This window comes from Solea senegalensis, linkage group LG5 (assembly GCF_019176455.1).
Source record: "Solea senegalensis isolate Sse05_10M linkage group LG5, IFAPA_SoseM_1, whole genome shotgun sequence".
Lineage (NCBI taxonomy): Eukaryota > Metazoa > Chordata > Actinopteri > Pleuronectiformes > Soleidae > Solea > Solea senegalensis.
The window spans coordinates 18,454,971-18,475,208 of NC_058025.1; the positions used below are offsets into that span (position 1 = coordinate 18,454,971).

Here is a 20,238-nt window from a genome sequence, read left to right on the forward strand (position 1 = left end):
ACACAGTAAAATATGCAGTTTCACAGTATGAATCATTTTAACACCAATTCAGCTTACAACCAAATCAACAACAGTGTTAAATTTATTCTAACTACATACACTGAAAGAGCTAACTAACTATTTAGTGTTAAAATAACACAAAAGAGTTTTAATTTAACTCTAATCCAGAGTTTAGTTTGTCCTGATTGGAATTGATGTTAAATTGATGATAGTAATGTTACTGCAACATGTACTGTGTATACATTTATTATGCTGGACAATATTTCTCAGCATTTTAAAGCATTATTTAGATTTGTTAGGTTGTTACATTTACTTGAGTCTCCTGATTTGAAATAGAGAAGGTGTAACTTTTACTTTAATGTAACTTGGTACAACACTTAAATAATAAAGACAGAGGTTAGGGGCTCAACAATACAAGGAAGCATCATTGTGCACATGAGTGCATCTTATTTTATCATGGCTTATCAATGGGGAGCAATATTTACTGAGAAATCATTCATATAATTCACTTTATGGATTAATAACATTTCTATACAACCATTATACCATCTAGTGCTGCCCCCTTATGGTCGACCAAACCTCTTTTATTCGCTGCGCAAAAAAGCTGAAAAAAAACCCACACAGAAACCATTTGAAGCTGTGTCTTGTCAAAATAAAATCAAGGCTATCATTTGATTTAATTGATTTTTTTTTTTTTTTTACAATAAGGATTGAAACTCCTCCCTTTTTAAATGAATGCTATGACTGATAACTCAAGACAAGTAAGATAACGCCTTGTTAAAAAATTACTTTCATGACTTTGGACATTGAGTTTGCAAGAAATAGTCTCAGATATCAAAACAATTCCCTTTTTTTCCCCACTTTAAATGCAAAGAGGTCTCAAACTCCAGAAGCCAGAACAACCCATTCTCCTAAAAAGTGTACAATTATGAAATGAAACCAAAACGGTTCCCTATCTTGCTGTCAACAATATGAAATGCCCCTAGTCTCCATCTTCTTATCTTTCTTCTCGTAAATGTGCTGTTTTGTTTGTAATCAGCTTGTTTCTGTACATGTGACACAGTGCACATCTGCCCTGTGGGAGAGCGATCCCTCCTCTGTGGCTCTTCCTGAGGTTTCTCCCATTTTTTTCCCTGTACAAAGGTTTTTGTGGAGTCTTTCCTCACTCGATGTGAGGGTCTAAGGACAGAGGGTGTCACTGTACAGAGTGTAAAGCCCTTTGAGGAAAATTGTGTTTGTGATGTTGGTACTTAAATAAAATTGACTTGATTTGACAATTAAGTCGTGGGCCACATTAAATCAAAAATCGTTGTCGTGCAGCTCTACGACCAGCCGTTACTATACTCGGGGACTACTTATTTCTTACTTTATTACTAAACTCTTCTTTGTCATTGCTCATAACACCAAACAACACAGTAATATTGTATTATTTGGCTCTATATATTGGTGCAGTTGTGCTCAGGCCCGGCCCACCTGAGTCTGTGCACCTGCTGGTTGTTTTTGACACCCTTCTGCCACTAGTGGGCATCCATAGGCCATGGAGCACAGAGGGCAACACTGGCTGCACTGCATTCCTCTTGTCAAAGGTTGACAGGACCCAGATGGAGCCTCGAAGCTGCTTGGGCTGGGCTGAAGACAGGGGAGGAGAGTAGAGGTGTGAGGGAGGGAGGGATTCAGGGAGGGATGGAGAAGGGAGGAAAAGAAAAACCGGGCAGGGCTGACTTTTAATCACTCCTGCCTGGTACAGAGTGGAGGAGTGACAGGAACTGTATATGGTAACCATCAGAAAGAGTGTGTGTGTGTGTGTGTGAGAGAGAGCGAGAGAGGGGCAGGTTGTGTCACTGCTGCTACCCAGCAGTGTGAAGAATGTGTTGGCTGTTGACTCAGTGGATCATGGTTGTAAGGAGGCTGCTGCTGCTCTTCTGCTGCTGCTGTGGGCTTTGGGGCCTTACAGGTATAGTATGGTACAGCACATTCTAGTACTGCATTAACTAAGAAGAACGCTGTGTGTGTGTGTGTGTGTGTGTGTGTAGTCCTGGCACAGACACGACTGACAGCTTGATGGTTCCTTCAGTGTTGAGTATTTAGAGGACTGTGTTAATGCAAGTTGATTGATACTGTCAGAGATTATGTTGAGGTGACACTGGAAGATATACTGTACTTCTGACAGAAGGTGTGTGTGTTTCACGTATTACTCAAGTTGTGACCTAAAATATGTCACTTTACAGTCACATTGTGGGGACATGTCTTCGAAATGGGGACATAACTCAAATGATTACATTGTAAACTGTATGGTTAGGTTCAGGTTAGGGTTAGGGCATGATAACACAATATTTCAGTGACTATCTCCAGTTGTTACAATTATTGGCTATTTCCTCCTCATTTCCTCATCTGCTAATTGCACAGATAATGAGTCTTAATCAAATCTGCCTGTACATCTGTATCTGGATGCAAACCTCTGCTCCAGCTGTACTTACTGGGCTCCCATCGCCCCCTTCTTCCTTGGTTTATTTCTTGAGTTTTTTTTTTTTTTAAATATCCATTCATTCATTGTCTACTGCATTATCCTCCACATGAGGATCACAGGGAGCTGGAGCCATTCCCAGCTGACAAGGTCAAAAAGGTGGCGTACCCACTCTCAGGGCCAACATACAGGGACAAACAACCATTTATTCTCACATTCACACCTACGGTCAATTTAGAGCGTCCAATTATCATCTGCATGTTTTGGAATGTGGGAGGAAACTGGATATCTCCCAGAAAACCCATGAATACATGGGGAAAACATGCAGACTCCACACAAAAACTGGGACGCGAAGTGGCAACCTTCTTGCTGCAAGGCAACAGTGCGAGTCAAATGCTCCACCGTTTGGTTCAGTTAATAAATATGACTTCCATTTTGATTTGTGCACGTTTTAAAGCTGAATCACTGGTCGAATGCTAATTATATTAAGTTAATTAATTCTAAATTAAATAATTCAAATGCTTAATGTGTGCTTCTCTCCATGCAGGTGTACACTGTGAGGTGGACATCAATGAGTGTGATAGCAATCCCTGCCAGAATGGTGCTACATGCAAAGATGCTGTCAATTCCTATAAGTGCCACTGCCCGCCGCCAGAGCCTGGCCTGGAGCCCTGGGGTGGGAAAGACTGTGACATCCGCCTGGTTGGCTGCCAACACCACCAGTGCCAACATGGAGCAGGTTGTTACCCCATGCTGACTGAGGATGGAGAGCATGGATATACCTGCCTGTGTCCGCCTGGCTGGGCTGGAGAACACTGCAACACCTCAACCACGTTTTCCTTTAACTTTGAGGGCTACGTCCACATGCAGCTGCCAGGTTTCAAAAACCGGACCAGACAAGAGAATGATGACCATAACCACAGCCTCCAAATGCAGCTGAGATTCAAGACCACTCTACCTGACATGGTGATGTACTATCGCGGCACCTTGGAGCGATATGCTTCCTTGGAGCTTGTTAGTGGCTCGCTCCAAGCCACGATACTGTCAGGGATGGTTTTGTTGCAGGCCATCTACCCTGGCCCAGTCAATAATGGAGAATGGCACCAGGTCTCTGTGACCATGAATGAGAGGCTGGTCCTGACTGTAACACCTGACAGTGGGAGAGCGTGGCGTGTAATAAATGAGTACCAAAACCAACTGATCTTCCTCCAGTCCAGCTCCTTTCAACAGCTTTATGTGGGAGGAGCACCACTGGGTTATTTACGCCATGCATCCAGTGGGAGTGGGTTCATTGGCTGTATGGAAGACCTCAGAGTTGACCATACACTGCTTCTGCCTCAGGACCTCATCAGAGAAGAGAACCATGGCCTGGAACTGGGATGCACCAAACAAGACTGGTGTCAGGGTGACCCATGCATGCAACGTGGGCAGTGTGTGGACATGTGGGTTCGTGCCAGATGTCAGTGTCACCGGCCCTACTACGGAGAACGTTGTGAGAAGGGTGAGAGTAGTTTTAGGTCTGTAAAGATTCACCCAGATCTATGGGTCCCTAGAAAGATCACACTGTGGCTTTTGTATCCATCGTTCAATGAATCAGAATCTAAGTTTATCTCATAAAAAAAACAAAAAAAAACACACAACACAAAAACCAACAATAACATCTTGGTAAAGCAGTATGTAAATTGTGTTTATATTTAATAGGTTAATCAAAGTTACATGATAAACACATTGAAACGGTTTTCTGATGATGTTTTTCTCCTGATGATTAAAAATCAGAAAATAACTGTTTGTAAACTCCATGAAACACTCAAACTCAAGTGTGTACTTCCACACTTATCAGCAACAGAGTCCTACAGGGTCTGGTTGGAATTTAGAATAACTTTTTTTAGAATTTTGACCCAGGCAGACGGAGGCTTGTTGCGTGAATGCGGTGAAGTCTGCCATCTGCCTTGTTGGGCTGGGTTTTGCTTTATCATGTTTTTACATTTGGAAAATATTCTTCATGATACAAGGCAAGGTGAGGCAAGGCTTTATTTGTTTAGCACATTACATACAAAAAGGCAACTCAGCGTGCTTTACATAAACACAAAATAACATTAAACATTTTGGAAACATTAAAATGTACAATTTGAACAAAACCCAATTTACATAAATTAAATAAAACAGAAAGTTTGATCAAAATTGACCATTAAATGCAATGACAACAATTTACTTGAAAATTAATTAAAAAAAACTGCAAAAAAGTGCAGAAGATCAAAAAATCTTCAAAGAGTTCAATCATATGGCACATAGCATATAAGCAGTGTTTTTAATCTGGATTAACCCTTTTTAACCCTAAATATACTCACATTTATTTGTAGACTAGCAGCAGAACTTTAAAGTATATTCTATAAGTGACTGGAAGCCAGTGTAAAGACTTTAAAACTGCCGTAATGTGCTTTGATCTTGCAGCGTTCTGAATGAGTTGCAGCTGTTTAATGCTCTTTTTGGGGAGTCCTGTGAGAATACTGTTACAATAGTCGAGCCCACTGCAGGTGAAAAGCGTGGATGATAGAAAGCTGTTTTGGTTATTGCTTTGATATGACTGCTGAGGGTCAGATCTGAGCCCCACCAGAGGGCACTGCTGTGCAAAGGAGGATTATAAGCTTTGATAAATTTTCCAATGTCAAAAATGTCGTTGAGTTAATAATAAGTTCAACTTTGTGACCAATTAAATGTCCGCAGTTTTCATTTGATGAACGTAATTTCCTCTGTAGACACTTTATGTTGTGTAGTTGTGTGTGAATAGTTTGTTGTGCCTGATGCTGCGCCTCCTCTGTTTCGGCAGTGGGGCCTGTAGTTCAGGGCCCCAGAGTGCTTCTCATTGGCTGATTTAAAGCAAGGGCAGGCACTGCACAGGTTTTGATTCTTGCTGGCTTTATATGTTGGGCGTGGGCCGTTCACGCCATGAGTCGTGGATTGTGTTTTTATTGTTGTCATGTTGTCCAGAATTATTTGTTTTAAGATTGGCTTAATGACAGCTATTTAAGAGGTTTAGGAACTGTGTCTGATAGAAGTGAACTATTTATTATTTGTTGCAGATCAGTCTGAACAGACTTAAAAAGTCAGATAAGACAGCAAGTGTTCAACTGCTAAATTGTTTCCTCCATAATCTTTTGGTCAACTGCATGAAATATTTACATGGTGAGTTAGACCTGGGTAGTTTTAGGGATTGTATTATTTTATTGTTTTGCTGTATGGAAAAGCCAGACAATTCGTTGCACCTTTTTTGTGAAAAGGAATTCTGGAGCTAACTGATTAGGAGGGTTTGTAAGTTTATTAACCATGGCAAAGGGTACGAGTATAGCTGATACTACTAAATATTGGTTGTAAAGTCATAAAAATGGTTCTGCTGTCCAGCTGACACTCCTTTCTTCGTTTACATAGTCAAGTTGATTCCCGTTTTCTACTCCTGCTGTTTTGATCGATTGGTCTTTTAACTGTGTTTGGTGAACATAAGAATGGTTTTATGAGCTTTATCCAAGTCTCTGACCCCTCTGTGGGTATGCAGCACGGCTGTGTCTGTGTTTATCAAAGTTAGACATGGAATTTGTTGCTGCGTGTGACGTGGCATCAGGTACCGAGGGCATTGGTTCCCTTATCAGGGAAGAAGAGTTTAAGAATAGATGGAATACTTAATCCATAAAATACAAAAAAAAATTGATAAACAGCCCTTGTCATTCAGACAAATTTTAATGATTTTTTTAAAAAATGGCTAGGTTTGAAATGTTGGGTAAAATCATTAAAACTGTTAAAACTAATAAATCTCACATTTAAGATCAACACCCAGCAGCCATCATAATGACTCCTATGTCCGTGCAGCCCATGGTCTGAGATAGCTCAAGGGGTGGTGCTTAAGACCCATCCAAGTTAGTATGAGCTATTTCAATTATTTGTCTCTCATTATTACATTACATTACATGTCATTTAGCAGACGCTTTTATCCAAAGCGACTTACAATGGAATTAAGTACAATCAGCCAGGGGTGGGATCGAACTTGCGACCATGATGTCTTTCGCACACAGGGTAGGGTCACTCCACCCATTATGACATTGATATGATCTGTTATAGCAGTATTTCACCATGCATGACTCACACTGTACTTGAGACATGTGGTTTCAAATCAGGACAGTCCCAACCAAGTGGTCTGGTCCCTGTAGGCTCAATAAATCCTCTGAAAATGATGTCCCTTTATTTGCCTAATTCAATGCCTTTGGTGCTGAGCATGTAATGGGCAATGGATTTATTAGACATTCCTGGAGATGTTGACATGAGCAGGTAGACAAGCTTAGCAAGTGTTTTGACCAATCATTGTGCTTTTCATTATATTCAAGTCTGACCCCAGATGCACAAGTGATTTCTCTTTGCACTGCTTCCTCAGAACCACACTGAATCATCTTGTGACTGTAAAAAAATATTTTGTGCAACATTTAAGTAAAATATTGCATGTAAATATGCGTTGGGATAAAAATGTGACTCTTTGTGCTTTTTCCACCTTAGAGTACCCATCCTGGACCTTCGGCCATGAGAACACCACCAGCTACTCTGCCTTCAGTATCTCAGAAACCCATGGAGACAACTTCACTGTTTCGTTTTTAATGCGCTCCCTCAAACACAATGGTCTGCTCCTGCAGCTCCGTCGAGAAGAAAAGCCTTACCTTACAATCTACCTGAAGGAAGGCACTGTTGCTATCTACAGCCCTCACACTACCCTGCTGTCAGAGGCTACAGTTGTCACAGATGGCCACAGTAACTTAGTGACTCTTACCTTTCGCTATGGCCATGTGGTCTTTACTAAAGCAGGGGACCATCGTGCCTTAGGTAATGTGAGTGTAGAGGCAGGGGATGTCGCTTATGTTGGGGGGCTCCCTGTAGGCAACAGCTTGAATGCCTGGGGTGGAAACTTCAAGGGCTGTCTGCAGGACATCCGGCTGGACAACAAGCACCTAACCATGGAGGGTCATCCAGACACGGTGGAAGTTTACCAGGCCAGCACAGAGATGAGCGTGCTGCAAGGATGCCAAAGCGATAACACATGCAAGGTAAAATAAATACAGTTTACAGTTGTATGAGAGTAGAGAAGCAAAAAATGATGATGGTAGGTCGTGGTAATTCCTTCCATTATACTGTCCCACTAATGGGACCTCAGGTGCTACTGCTGCAGCTGTTAAATGAATATAGACCAAATAAATTTCATTTAATTGGAATCAGCATAATCATGGGGTTTTGAGTAATTGTTATTGTAAGGAGAGAAAATGGTATACTCTAAAGTCCGGACTGTTTCCTCTGTAATAACAGCATGATACTTGCTACCAGCTTCTAGCTATGCTAATATGCTTTTTCTTTTAGCATTTATGCAAAGGTAAGCTTGGACTAATGTGAATTAGATTAATTACAAGAGAGCAAAATTTATACCTAACAGAATGATGCATTTCAGACAAGACACTCCCTGTTGATGTCTTGATTGGTTGAATTGATGCACCAATGACCTGCTTTTGTGCTAAATTTCCTCTCAGTAAAATTCAATTCAAATTGATTCAAATTAAATTGATCAAAGGTGTGAAGGCGAGTGTGAACGGTTGTTTGTCTGTGTGTGTGCTTGTTCATCTCCACCTTTCACCCTTTGTCACCTGGGATTGGCTTCAGCAGCCCAACGTCCCTCATATGGAAGATAAAGTGGTAGACAATGGATGAATAGAGTAGACACAAATAAAACAGCTGACAGAACCGATTAGGATGATACAAAGTAAACTGATAACTGGAGGATTGTGTGCAGTTGCTTCTGAAACAACTAAAAACCTGTTTAAGTTTTGTTGGGTGACAATCTTTAGAAGTGTAAAAGGATGAAGGATAAATCAGGCTGAAGTGTTGAACAAGTTGATTGTTTGAGCTGATTAGCAAAGCCAACTTATCCAGTGGGCACCATACCAAATGTTCTAAGTCCATTTGAAAACACCAACTAACATTGGTTCATGATGGTCACTGTGGCTTGTTATGAAAATAAACAAACAGCATCACATTGATAACTGGTCCACATAAAAGCAGCTCACACCATTTGTATTTGTGCATTGTGCTGCTGACAAACAGCTGGGCACTACTGTATTGCCCCAACCACATAAACATTGACCTGCTTTTGAATCACTTTGTCTTCTAAGTCATCACTAAGTCTTTTTACAGCTTTAACCCAAGTGGTCGCATCAGGTGAGAGAATTTACAAGGGACTGTGTAATCCATCCATCTGTGTTTGTTTGTGCACAGGATGAGCCCTGCTTCAATGGTGGACAGTGCCAGGTCACCTGGAATGACTTCAAGTGTAACTGTTCCATCAAATTCTCAGGCCGGCTGTGTGACACTCGTCTGTGGTGTGTTGACAGTCCTTGCTTGGATGGAGTGCGGTGTGTGGACCTACATGATGGTTATGAGTGTGAGTAATCCGAGTTATCAAAGTGGGGCGAATCAAGCCAGGTTAAGTGGAAATGATTTTAGCAGTTAATCTTAATCATAGTCGAGGAAAGTTTGACTGGTGCCGTCTCACATTAAATGTATGGACAAACTGTCAATCTATGATGCTCACTGACATAAAAAGAACAAAGAATCATGACCCTGAGAGTCCTGCAAATAGTGCTAACATCACAAAAAGCATTATGATCAGTTTACTTTTGACTCTGCTGGTTGTATATATTAGAGTCCATCATAAAGTAAGTGAGTTACTCTTGCTATAGACCCCAGGTCACTTATAGGAAGAAGCACGGATCTATTACCATTTATCATTGATAATTTTGACATAGCATTTGTTTTTTTAATTGGCACAGCTTTTCTAATTGTGGCACTAGAGGTTGAAGAAATGTAGACCATACACTGTAAAATACCATGTGACGTGCATATGTCACACGAGCTGTGCTCTTTTTTCTTGAGATTAGGGCTCTCATCTGTTTTTACCACCGCTATAAACAGAGAGAGAAAACATTTACCACTGTAACACACATCCAAATACATTATAGAGTTCCGGACATCACATGACTCACTTTGCCCACATAGTCACTGTGGCTGGTTTCAAGAGATCAATATGGACTATAATCCACAGAGATTAAGCAGTATCACAAAACCTGACATACTGATTCTGGTTTTTACAATAAACCCTGGGTGATTTTGACATGTATGGAATAAGCCAGAGAGGCAGCATTATATTTTCAACCCAATTCAAAAAGTTCCCTCCAATACACTCACAATAAAAGCATGTAAAATAAACAAGATCTTAAGTTAATATGCATTGTAACAATAGTGAATTTGGCATCTAGATTCGCAACTTCATGAATGATTCTATTTATGTCATAGTATGTGTCTCAAAGAGATGAGTTGCCAGGTATTTATGCTGCTAGTTTTATACTGTATGTCTATGGATGTGAACTGTAATGTTGTCTTCCAAAATGATCGTGTGATAATAGCAAGTGGAACTCTATACTATAGTTTTGGTTGAAAATAGCATTTTTAAAATCAAAAAAGTAGTTATGAACGTTTACTTTTGTTAAGTTTAATTGATTTGAACAGTTGTTTGATTGTATGCAGGAGGGCTCCATTGTGGAGACAGACATTTTCTGAACATCTTTTACTTTCAAAAATGCTAAGATTTGGTCTTCTCCTCTCACAGGTTTAACTGAAGCCATGTTCCACAGCAACTCTCTCCTGTATGTTGCCAACAGCTCCCTGAGGAGTCCTGTTACCAACATCACCATGGACATACGAACGCGAGACAAGGATGGGATCTTATTGCGGGCCACCAGCAAAGCCGAGGTTTTCTGTGTGCTCCTGCTCAACTCCTCTCTGCTCGTCAAGCTGTACAGTGGGGATAGTGCAGAGCTGCTGGCCTTCAAAAGTGATAGGAACATAGCAGATGGAATGTGGCACCAAATCCAGCTGACCATGGTTGACCCCACAAAGTCAGCATCGCGGTGGCATCTCACTGTGAATGGACAAAGAGCTGGTGGCAGCTTCGGTGTTGCTGGCAATCTCAACTTCCTCAATGATACAGAAATCCGGCTGGCTGAGAATTACACTGGATGCTTAGCGGACGTGAGAGTGGGTGGAGTCTACCTGCCACTCATAAATGTTCCAAAAGCCCCTCAGATGAGCAGCTTCTCCAGACTGGGTGGTCATGGGCCAGTCATCGGGTGCCAAGGTGCACCAGTTTGTGATTCCCAGCCCTGCCTCAACCAGGGTGTTTGTCAGGACCAGTTTTTCAAGTTTAACTGCAGCTGTAGCTCAGGGTGGGAGGGGGAGCTGTGTGAGGTAGAGATAAACGAGTGTTTGTCAAATCCTTGTGTCTATGGAACATGTACAGACCTCCAGGCAGATTACCAGTGTGACTGTGAGCCTGGATACACAGGGAAAAACTGTCAAGAGGAGCTAGATAACTGCCTGGAATTCAGATGTGTGAATGGAGGAACCTGCGTGGAAACTGTGGGAACTCACACCTGCTCTTGTCTAACTGGATATATCGGCAAGCGCTGTCAGTAAGTACACACCTTCATATTTCCATAATGCACTTTTTAGATTATTTCGGGAAGAGTCTGAAAACCCATATTTGCTTCTACCTGTACTGAGGCAGTGCAGTGGTTACCTGCATGTTTTTGGACTGTGGAAGCAAAAACCCACACACAGGGAGAACACGCAAACTCCACACATGAAGATGCTCAGTGAAATTGGGATTCAAATTGGTGACGAACTTGCTGTGAGGAAAACCCACACACAAAAAGCAGTTGTGTCGATCTAGTGCTAGCCACTAGATCGACATTGTCCACACAATCACAATCACAAACCCACACAATCATCGACATGATTGTGTGGGTTTTCTCTAGAAACTCCAGCTTTCTCTCTTGGTTTATATTTATGTGGCGCTTTTCTAGTATTGACCACTCAAAGATGCTTTACACTACAATTTTGCCATTCACCCAATCACTCACACTTTCATACAGTGCATGTATTTGCCACTCAACTCATCTTTCATACCCATTCATACACTGTCAGCACATCTGTCAGGAGTAACATGCAACATAGACCAGCAGGTATGGCACGCTGTGCCAATGTCAGCTACATCGGGCGATAGGCGGGGTACACCCTGGACAGTTTGCCAGTCCATCGCAGGGTCACACACAGATAAAGACAAACAACCATTCACTCTCACACTCACTCCTAGTGTCCAATGTACCTAATCCCCACATGTTTTTGGACTGTGGGAGGAAGCCGGAGAACCCGGAGAGAACCCACACACACACGGGGAGAACATGCAAACTCCATGCAGAAAGGCCCTTGTTCCAACCGGGGCTCAAACCCGGGTCTTCTCGCTGCAAGGCGAGAGTGCTAACCACTATACCACCGTGTGACCCCTCGCCACTGTTATTATGCTTAAAAGGTATCATGAACATTATTGATCAGCCATGCTGAAAACATTCCTACCTACTGTAGTATCAGTTTCACCTCACTGGCAGTCTCATTTCAGAAATCTTACCTTCATAATTGTCAGTTCTCTCCTGTCATGGCGGGTTAAAGGGCACTTCCTTTTTCGGACAACCTACTTCCTGTGTGCAGGTAGTGTCTTGCAGACGTTTTCATATCAAGTTTCGAGCCAATCGGTCAATATATGGGCAAGTTACGGGGCACTTCAAATTTAGCGGCGAAATGGCGGAATTGATGCGTGTTTTTCGTATTGCTACGATAAACGCCCACAGTCATGGGTTGTTCATCTTGGGCCAAATTTCGAGAAATTCGGCACAACTAAATTTTGGCCCACTCCATAGACCCTTTAGAGTGCTACATCACAGTAATGTGCGCATGCAGTTTGGGGTCAGAAAACACACTCGTACCATTAACTTGTACAACAGTCCAACACATAAGATGCCCACTTGTAGCGTAGTTGGCTGTGAAAATAGAATCAGCAATGGTGTCAAGTTCTTCAGAATCCCTACAGGATCTCATCTCTTTCAAAAAAATAGACATTGTCTGTGGCTCCAAGCCACAGACAAATGCTACTGCAGTCAAAGAGACTCGTGTTTGTAGTGCTCACTTCATTTCATGTAAGTTGTCATTTATCAGTTCTTTCTGTTACATTACAATGAAAAGCTTGGATTTCACAGAAATGTGTGTGTCAATGCACATATGTATATGAAACCTATGCTGCCTAAATTTATGTTGTGGTCTTGGACGTAGCTAGCTTGTAGTTAGCTGCCGGCTGGCTAATGCGTTGACAAGTTAACATGGTGTGCTAAAAACGTTCCTGTTAAGACTTGTATGCGCGTAGACTTTCTCGCATGTTTGGGCTAGGTTTATCTATAAGGATATCTGGCCACTTGGTAATATCGTCTACCCAATCTTTTATGGAAGCTGGGTCAGGCAGACTATTGCCGTCAGCTAGTACTAATTTATTTAGGTATTGTTCGCAGTCCTTAATAGGCAACGTAAGAACATATTCAGAATTATTTGGTGGAGGACCGTGGACCTACATGCTATTCGCTTACCTGTTGTGACGTTTTCTGACCCCAAACTGTTTGTATACAATGAAAGGGTCTATAGGCTTTTGACCTGAGGGGGCGCTACTGAGCCATTTTGCATTGTTTTTTAAATTTCCATTATTTTGTAACATTTTTCGCCAGTTCTAGTTTGTGTGCCAATTTTAGTCCGTTTTCACGCACTTTTAAGCGATCAAATTCGAGATTGAACTCTAAAACAAATAATAAGAATTCCTCGAATAACAATAGGTCCTCGCCTCAAGTGCGCAGGCTCTAATAATAATGATAATAATAATAATCACTCTTTTTGGGTCTTTGAACTGTGCTTGAGAAAATTAAGGTTGTTTGCATTTTTACAGGCATTTTGGTGCACCTACAAAATAATAGCAGTTTGTCTAAGGCTGCGGTGTGGACTGGATGTTTCCATCACATGCTGTTGTTAGGCAGCTTTGATAATTCTCATATGCTTTTCATTCTTCCCAGTAGTTCACCATAACATTCTACCTGAACGTCATTCCACATAAAGGATACTATTAGTTTTGTTTCTGCTGACTTAAAGCAACATCAATAAGAAACAACAAAAACATGAGAGAGGAACTAGTGTTGGGCGATACCGTAAGATTTAGTATCGATCCAATACTGATCCAATACCAGTCAGTATCGCCGATACCGATACCAATACTGATACTTACGGCGCTCCTTTCACGCTGCTCTGTCCTTTCGTTTGTATTATTAATTAGTTAAATATTAGTTAATAGTAATCCATCCAGGACAGTAAAATACTTTATTAACATAATACAAACAAAACAGTGCACACAATTGTCACAAATTATCTCTGTTCAGTACACTTCTTTTCTTAAATAAACAAAGTGTAAATTATCATTGCACAACAAATGTTATAAACAAATTCTTTTCTTTCAAGTAGAATACAAAATCTACCTGGATATTCTCTGCCAAACTGAAAGGCCTCTGTTAATGACCGTCTCTGAAGCTCGGTATTTTCCTTGGCTTGGTTTTTCATGTGTTTGTATAAATTAGTTGTATTGCCACTGTACAGGCTTTTTACAAAACTACACACTTTACTTTGGGTCACGTGACAATAAAGCACAAGAGGGGGGAGGAGGAGCAGAGTGTGCCTGCCTGGCTGTGCTCCGCGCTGTGACAGTAGCAGCAGCACTCAAAGTAGCGACACTTACACAGAAACAGACAGACAGGTCACCTCTGCAGCAGCGCGGACAGGACAGGAACTGAAGTATCGATACCATTACGCTGGTATCGATCAATATCAATACCAACGTTGGATCGATATATCGATATTTTTGGATCGATCCGCCCACCACTAAGAGGAACCCCTTCATTGTTTTCAAACATGAGTTTGTTATGTTTGATCTCAGCAACCCCCCCAACAAATTGTGTTGATGTTGATTAGGCCAATCTCAACTTTCTGTTTCTTTGCCAGTTTTTTAGTAATTTGTGATCTGCTATCCGTAAAATACTTTACAGGTATCTACTGTATATCAGATGACTGAACTAGTATGTTGGGGAATGTTCTGCCTTGGTGTTAGAGAGAGACTGCACTTAAAAATGTTGTTAATTTGCTACTTTCATTCAAACGCTTCATCTGAAACTCTGTCCTTGCACTGTGCAAGTTTAGTGCATGGGTAGAAACACTGTGTGTTACCTAATGATAGTCTCAAATAGCCAAAATCAGAGAAATTCCCAAACATCTGCTTTCATCAGGGTGTGGTTTGCTGCAGCTACACCAAGTCCAGTGAAAGGTACAAAGTGTTGCTTTAACCTTTGGAGAATTTTGAGGATTGGTGTGTTTGTGTTGCTGTGCAACAGGTCTGCTTCACACAGAGGTCTGCTGAGGCTGTTTTATTTATAAAGCACTTCTCATACATGGAGGTAGATTGTGTATCTGTACAGCAGAGTTCTCAAACTTGATCAGCTTGATGATGAACTTAACAGGATGTCTATAGCTAAACAGGGAAATCTACCCGACTGGGCGAAACGGGGGAAGACCACCATCATAATTCCTGTGTCCGGCACACCTGCCGAACATGGATTCTCGCTTCAAAAGTGAATAAAAACAGTCTGCAGACAAAGTGACAAGGTCGATGAGGAACGCAAGTTGTCACAAAGACTTAACATTTGGACCAATCTGTGTTTTTATATGTTATTGTTTATTGTTTATTATTTAATGCAAGAGATCAACCTGTCCTGCAACTGAAATGTACAAATAGGTTGTTTTTTCAACCCCTGAAAACGTACATATAGGTCGTTTTCTGAAAACGTGACTGTGGGTCTTTTTTTTTTAAAACCCTGAATGCGATGTAAAGGTAGTATTTTCCAATTTGAATATGAACAGATGTTACTGAGGGTAGGGTTAGGGCAAAAAGACAGGGTTAGGTAGTAAAAATAAAAAAAAAATATTAAAAAGGTGGTATAGTTAGGGACCAAACCATTGTCTACCACGCTCCGGCGCAGCGCTCTTGCCACGGAGCCGACTGCCGGTGCTGACATAACTAGAACACGTCTAGTAAAACGTGTTCTAGTGATCTAAAACATGTAGGGACGTGTTTTAGGTTTATGACAGAAAGTTGCTAGATTTGCCTCTAGTACAAGAACCAATTATCACAAAAAACTGCTGAACGACTTTTTTTGTCAGCAGTAGAATTCACTTCAGAAAATATACTAGTAAAAAGTGGCTGTTGTCTCCATCTGTGTTGACATCACTTTGTGTGTGCTATACTGAGATACACAGTCGTCTGGAGCTGATAGACTTAATCTGCTTTGTGTGGAATGCTTTAATGTCTAATAGACATTTGTTTATTAGCGTTAACCCACATCAGTGTGAACCCTGTTGCATTAAAAGCTTGACATTTCCAGGAAAGAAAATTACAAAACACAATGAGCAGTGTTGCGCACTGTTGCTTAGCCTTATAGTAAAAAGACCCAAACTCTGGACTGTCCAGAGTGTACGCTGCCTTTCGCCCCAATGTTAGCTGGGACTGACTCCAGCCTTGTGTGGTGGATAACAGTAGAAACGGTATTCAATGAATGAATGAATAAATGGAGTAGGCTTGCTTCCTCCTGAGTTTTGTGGCTCAGTTTAGCCCAGTCCAATATCGGGTATGGGTTCCTGGCATGTGGCTTTGAAACACCAGATCTGCATAACATACAATCCATTTTTAAGACTTTTATTTGAGTGTGTTTTCTGGTCATACTTGCTGCATCATGCGCAAAAAAATAGACCTGATGTCAGTCGTGAAGAATCCAGAGGCTGTGGTTCAACATGATTGATGAACATGGGCAGTGAATGAGGAATGCCATTCTGGGGGAATCTGCATCCAGTTTGGCCTGGGCTTTAGAGAAGGATTTATAACAGGACTATTGTTTAAGACTGTATTAAAATAATAATCTGTGTGTCGAATAGGTGGCGTTTCCCCCCAGTGGCGTGTGACGCAAAAACTGAATGTCTTAATGGAGGGCTTTGTATCGGAGGCAGCACTGGAGGAAATTGCACCTGCAGGCCTGGATACACTGGTGCCAGGTGAGAACACACACATGCACACGCACAAACACACATACACACACACACAGGAGGAGGAAAGTGCGTCTGAACCAAGTGTAAAGGTCAGGGGAGAGAGTGTGTATGAGCAGCTGGTCTGTGTCAGTCAGCATTGTGTTTAAACCCCGCTGATGTGTTTCAGGTGCGAGACAGAAATAGATGAGTGTGATTCCAGCCCCTGTCTCAACGGTGCCACCTGTCTGGACAGACTCAACCACTTCCAGTGCCTGTGCGTGCCGGGCTTCAGTGGCTCGCTGTGTGAGAGAAATGTAAGTGACAACGAGCAAATTTACTTTCACAGAACCTGGATGTGAGCAGTGATTTTCAAATCCACACCTCAGGCCCAGTTTCACCGGAGCTGCTAATGAACCATAATCTAGAAGTAATGTCTGAAGACTAATAACCATAGCTGACTGTGGTATGCACACTCCCTGTTTGTTCCCTTTCTCCTAGAAGCTGTCAGTTATAGAGAACCTTTCCCAACTGGAAACCAAAGTTTTTTCTCTCTCTCTCCTGCACCCTAGTGTGGGACAAAGGAGCTGCATAAATCATCAAGGAAAAATCATCTGATAATGAAATTATAACCCCTGACATTTCATATAAAAGCTTTAGAATCTGCACTTTAAAATGACTGTTTTAAAATCTGTGCTCTTGCAGAAGGAGGAGCGCACAGAACGAATTCCCTGGCTGGTGGTGACCATCCCTCTCCTCTCCCTGTGTATGTTACTCGCCATCCTGGTGGTGTTTTTCCTCGTCATGACAGCCCGGAAGAAGCGTCAGTCGGAGGGCACATACAGCCCCAGCTCGCAGGAAGTAGCTGGCGCCAGGCTGGAGATGGGCAGTGTCCTCAAAGTGCCCCCAGAGGAGAGGCTGATCTGAGTCCTGAAACTGTGCCTCACACAATTACATCCAGTGGATGTACTGTATCTATGTATAGGGCGTAGAAGACATGTGTCCTGCAGTGTGACACTGCTGGGCTCTGTAGCCCTACAAAAAAAGAAGATGGGGGACAAGTCAATGACATGTCCTCTGCCTGGGAAAACTACTGATGTTGAAGCTTCACGAGTGAGGCTACTGACAGGGCGGTGAAGACCAAGCTGTCCTGTCAGGACTCCTGTGGTCCAAATATGCTCCCACCTGGATCTGTCTATGTTGCGGACAATCTCAGGCTTAATTCAGACCAAAAGCCAATGAGCAGCGCACGATCTAAAGGAAAGAAAAAACAAACCTGTGGATGCAAAGAAATAAATCCACACAGACTGAAAAATCACTGAAATTTATTCAAAAACCTTGATCTGCAGATTCCACATCTGACTTTATTTTGCAAGATAGAAGGAAAGAGGAATGTGAAGAGGGAGGAAAACACATCTGAAACAAATTCTTCCGAATCACACTTTACTCTGAAAGTGTATAATATTATTCCTTCAACAACACATTCCTTGTAATTATATTACTTACATCTACAAAGCACATCTGGTTAATTGTGAGATTTTCTGGAGACAGAAACTCATCATCTCATCTGACTGGATGTTTGTTAGAGGCCTCCTGATAGTGTTAATTCTGCATTTGTTCAGCTCTGATGACATAATGAGTTACGTCAGTGTTTGTCCACCATGTGTCTCTGCAGGTCTTTCATGACACCTTTGGGGCCACAGGCAAAACGCCCAAAATGACCCACCGTCATGTCATCACAGTCTCTTGTACATAAAGAATTAGCATTCCAGTTACCTCAGTGGTTTTAAGTCAGACACCTCACCCGAGTGAGATTTGTTCCAGTTTGTCAAACAATGTCACAGATTTGAATCCTGTTTCAACCAACGCTTGGGTTTCCTCAGTCCAAAACCACACAGAGGTTAACTGGACACTCTAAATGAATCCCTGTATGTTACCGTGCCTTTCTCCCTATGTCAGCTGAAATTGGCTCCAGTAGAGGATGAGTGAGTAATACTAGTAGAGTAGTCCTTTTGATGAACACAACATGCAGTATTTTTATATAAAAAGTCATATAGCAACATGTCCACAGACAAAACAAACAACAACAACACATTTTCCACTGTTTATAGCAGCCATTTTGAATTAAGAACTCAAAGCGTGAGGAATTACAACTCGAGGGGGAGTTGTGATTGAAGCTTTCTTCTCAGAAAGAAAATGATGACCTAAACTGTAATGCACTAAATAACAATCAGAAAAACGAAGGAGGGTTGAACAAAACTGTAGTTGCTGTGGACTAATCAGCAGATGTTGGGAGGGGGGGGGGAGGGGAGCAGATAATTGCCTGCCTCTGAACTGCTGCAGTTTTCCCTGTGACTGAAAAGCCACATGCTGCACTGAAACGTCCTGAATGTGCAGATGGACATCGACCGCAGCTTCCGCAGCTGTTAATAAATGCTGTATTACATTGTGAGCACTGTATGGCTAACGATTTAACCACTATTGTTTTACTGTGTTAATGCTGTGAGCTTTTTACGTCTATGTGTTGTGTAGAATGTGTGTTTTTTTTTTTTTTTTTGTTTAAGTTCAATTCACTGTCTTATTTACTTTTTAATTTTATTTCTTCAAAGAAAATGGTGTTTTATGGTTGAAAATGTATTGTGTGGTCATCAGACGTCAGTATCTGTGGGAACAAATTGTTTCAAATGTCAGAAATAAAAAAAAAAGAATGCAAGACAACTGTAGCTAATTTTTAGCTTATTAAGGCAATAGTTGTAGAAATACAGATGCACAGTTCTTTTCCAAAAGTGGAATAAGATTATTCAAACCTATCTATGTTAAATAACTAAAGGCAGATACAGTTAGCCTGCAATAAACAATATACAAATTGAAGAGGTGGGAGAAATTGCCTCCCTTCACATAAAACCTTATTTGTCTATGGTGATTTCTGACGTACTGACTTTTTTTTGCAGCACTTCCCATAATTTCCTTTACCTGTGAACGGATGAGTTTGTTTCTTATTGTTAATATTATTGTTATTATTATTATGTGGTGTGAACACTCAAAACGATGAATTACAAATGAAAATGGCAAGTCAGTTCCACATTTGTTTAATAGTGGGAGGGCCACATGAGGAAGTGTCCTCATTTAACATATTTGAATTACTTTATGTTGTCACTTGGTGTTCATTAATGAAATAACAAATGAGGTAATATAATCTGGTTTTAATTACACAACTTTATCAACTGTTACTTGGGAGACCACCTCAGAGCACTAACAACACAGTTGTAATTAGCTGTGGTTTTACCTGCAGCTCCTGACATCACCTTGGGAGTTTTGCCGGCATTTAATAGTCCTGACACTTCTCTGGTACAGGATGATCTTCTGCAGGTTTTCTTTTCAACAAAGTGAAACCACATAATGACACGTCGGTGACTTCTTCAAACGTAAGGCTCTAAGGAACAAGCTAAGCATTTCCTTGGAGGAGTAAAATGTTTGTATAGTGCTTCACATCCACATCCCGTCTTGTTTGTGGCAGGTGATCAAAACATTCATGTTCTATTCAAATATTTTGAGTAAACCGACTGCTTTGATAGCACATATGATACCTGTTTCTCTAGAAGTGATGTATTTGAGTCTTGCACAAAAATAAAGGCGGGCGTCTACTTTCTTTTACTGCTAAACATAAGGTCTATAACTGGTATGTAAAAATGTATTTATGTCACTGC

General features: G+C 41.4%; 1 protein-coding gene across 1 annotated transcript in view; it reads left to right on the top strand.

Moving 5' to 3' along the window:
• LOC122769992 (protein crumbs homolog 1-like) overlaps positions 1-20,020 on the top strand; it is a 34,127-nt gene extending 14,107 nt beyond the window's left edge. The window contains exons 7-13 of the mRNA XM_044026929.1: positions 3,012-3,965; positions 7,004-7,545; positions 8,762-8,927; positions 10,152-11,013; positions 16,445-16,561; positions 16,722-16,848; positions 17,237-20,020. Coding sequence (XP_043882864.1) covers positions 3,012-3,965; positions 7,004-7,545; positions 8,762-8,927; positions 10,152-11,013; positions 16,445-16,561; positions 16,722-16,848; positions 17,237-17,458 — 2,990 coding nt within the window. The 3' untranslated portion in view covers positions 17,459-20,020. The remainder of the gene's footprint in view (positions 1-3,011; positions 3,966-7,003; positions 7,546-8,761; positions 8,928-10,151; positions 11,014-16,444; positions 16,562-16,721; positions 16,849-17,236) is intronic.
• The last annotated feature ends 218 nt before the right edge of the window (positions 20,021-20,238 follow it).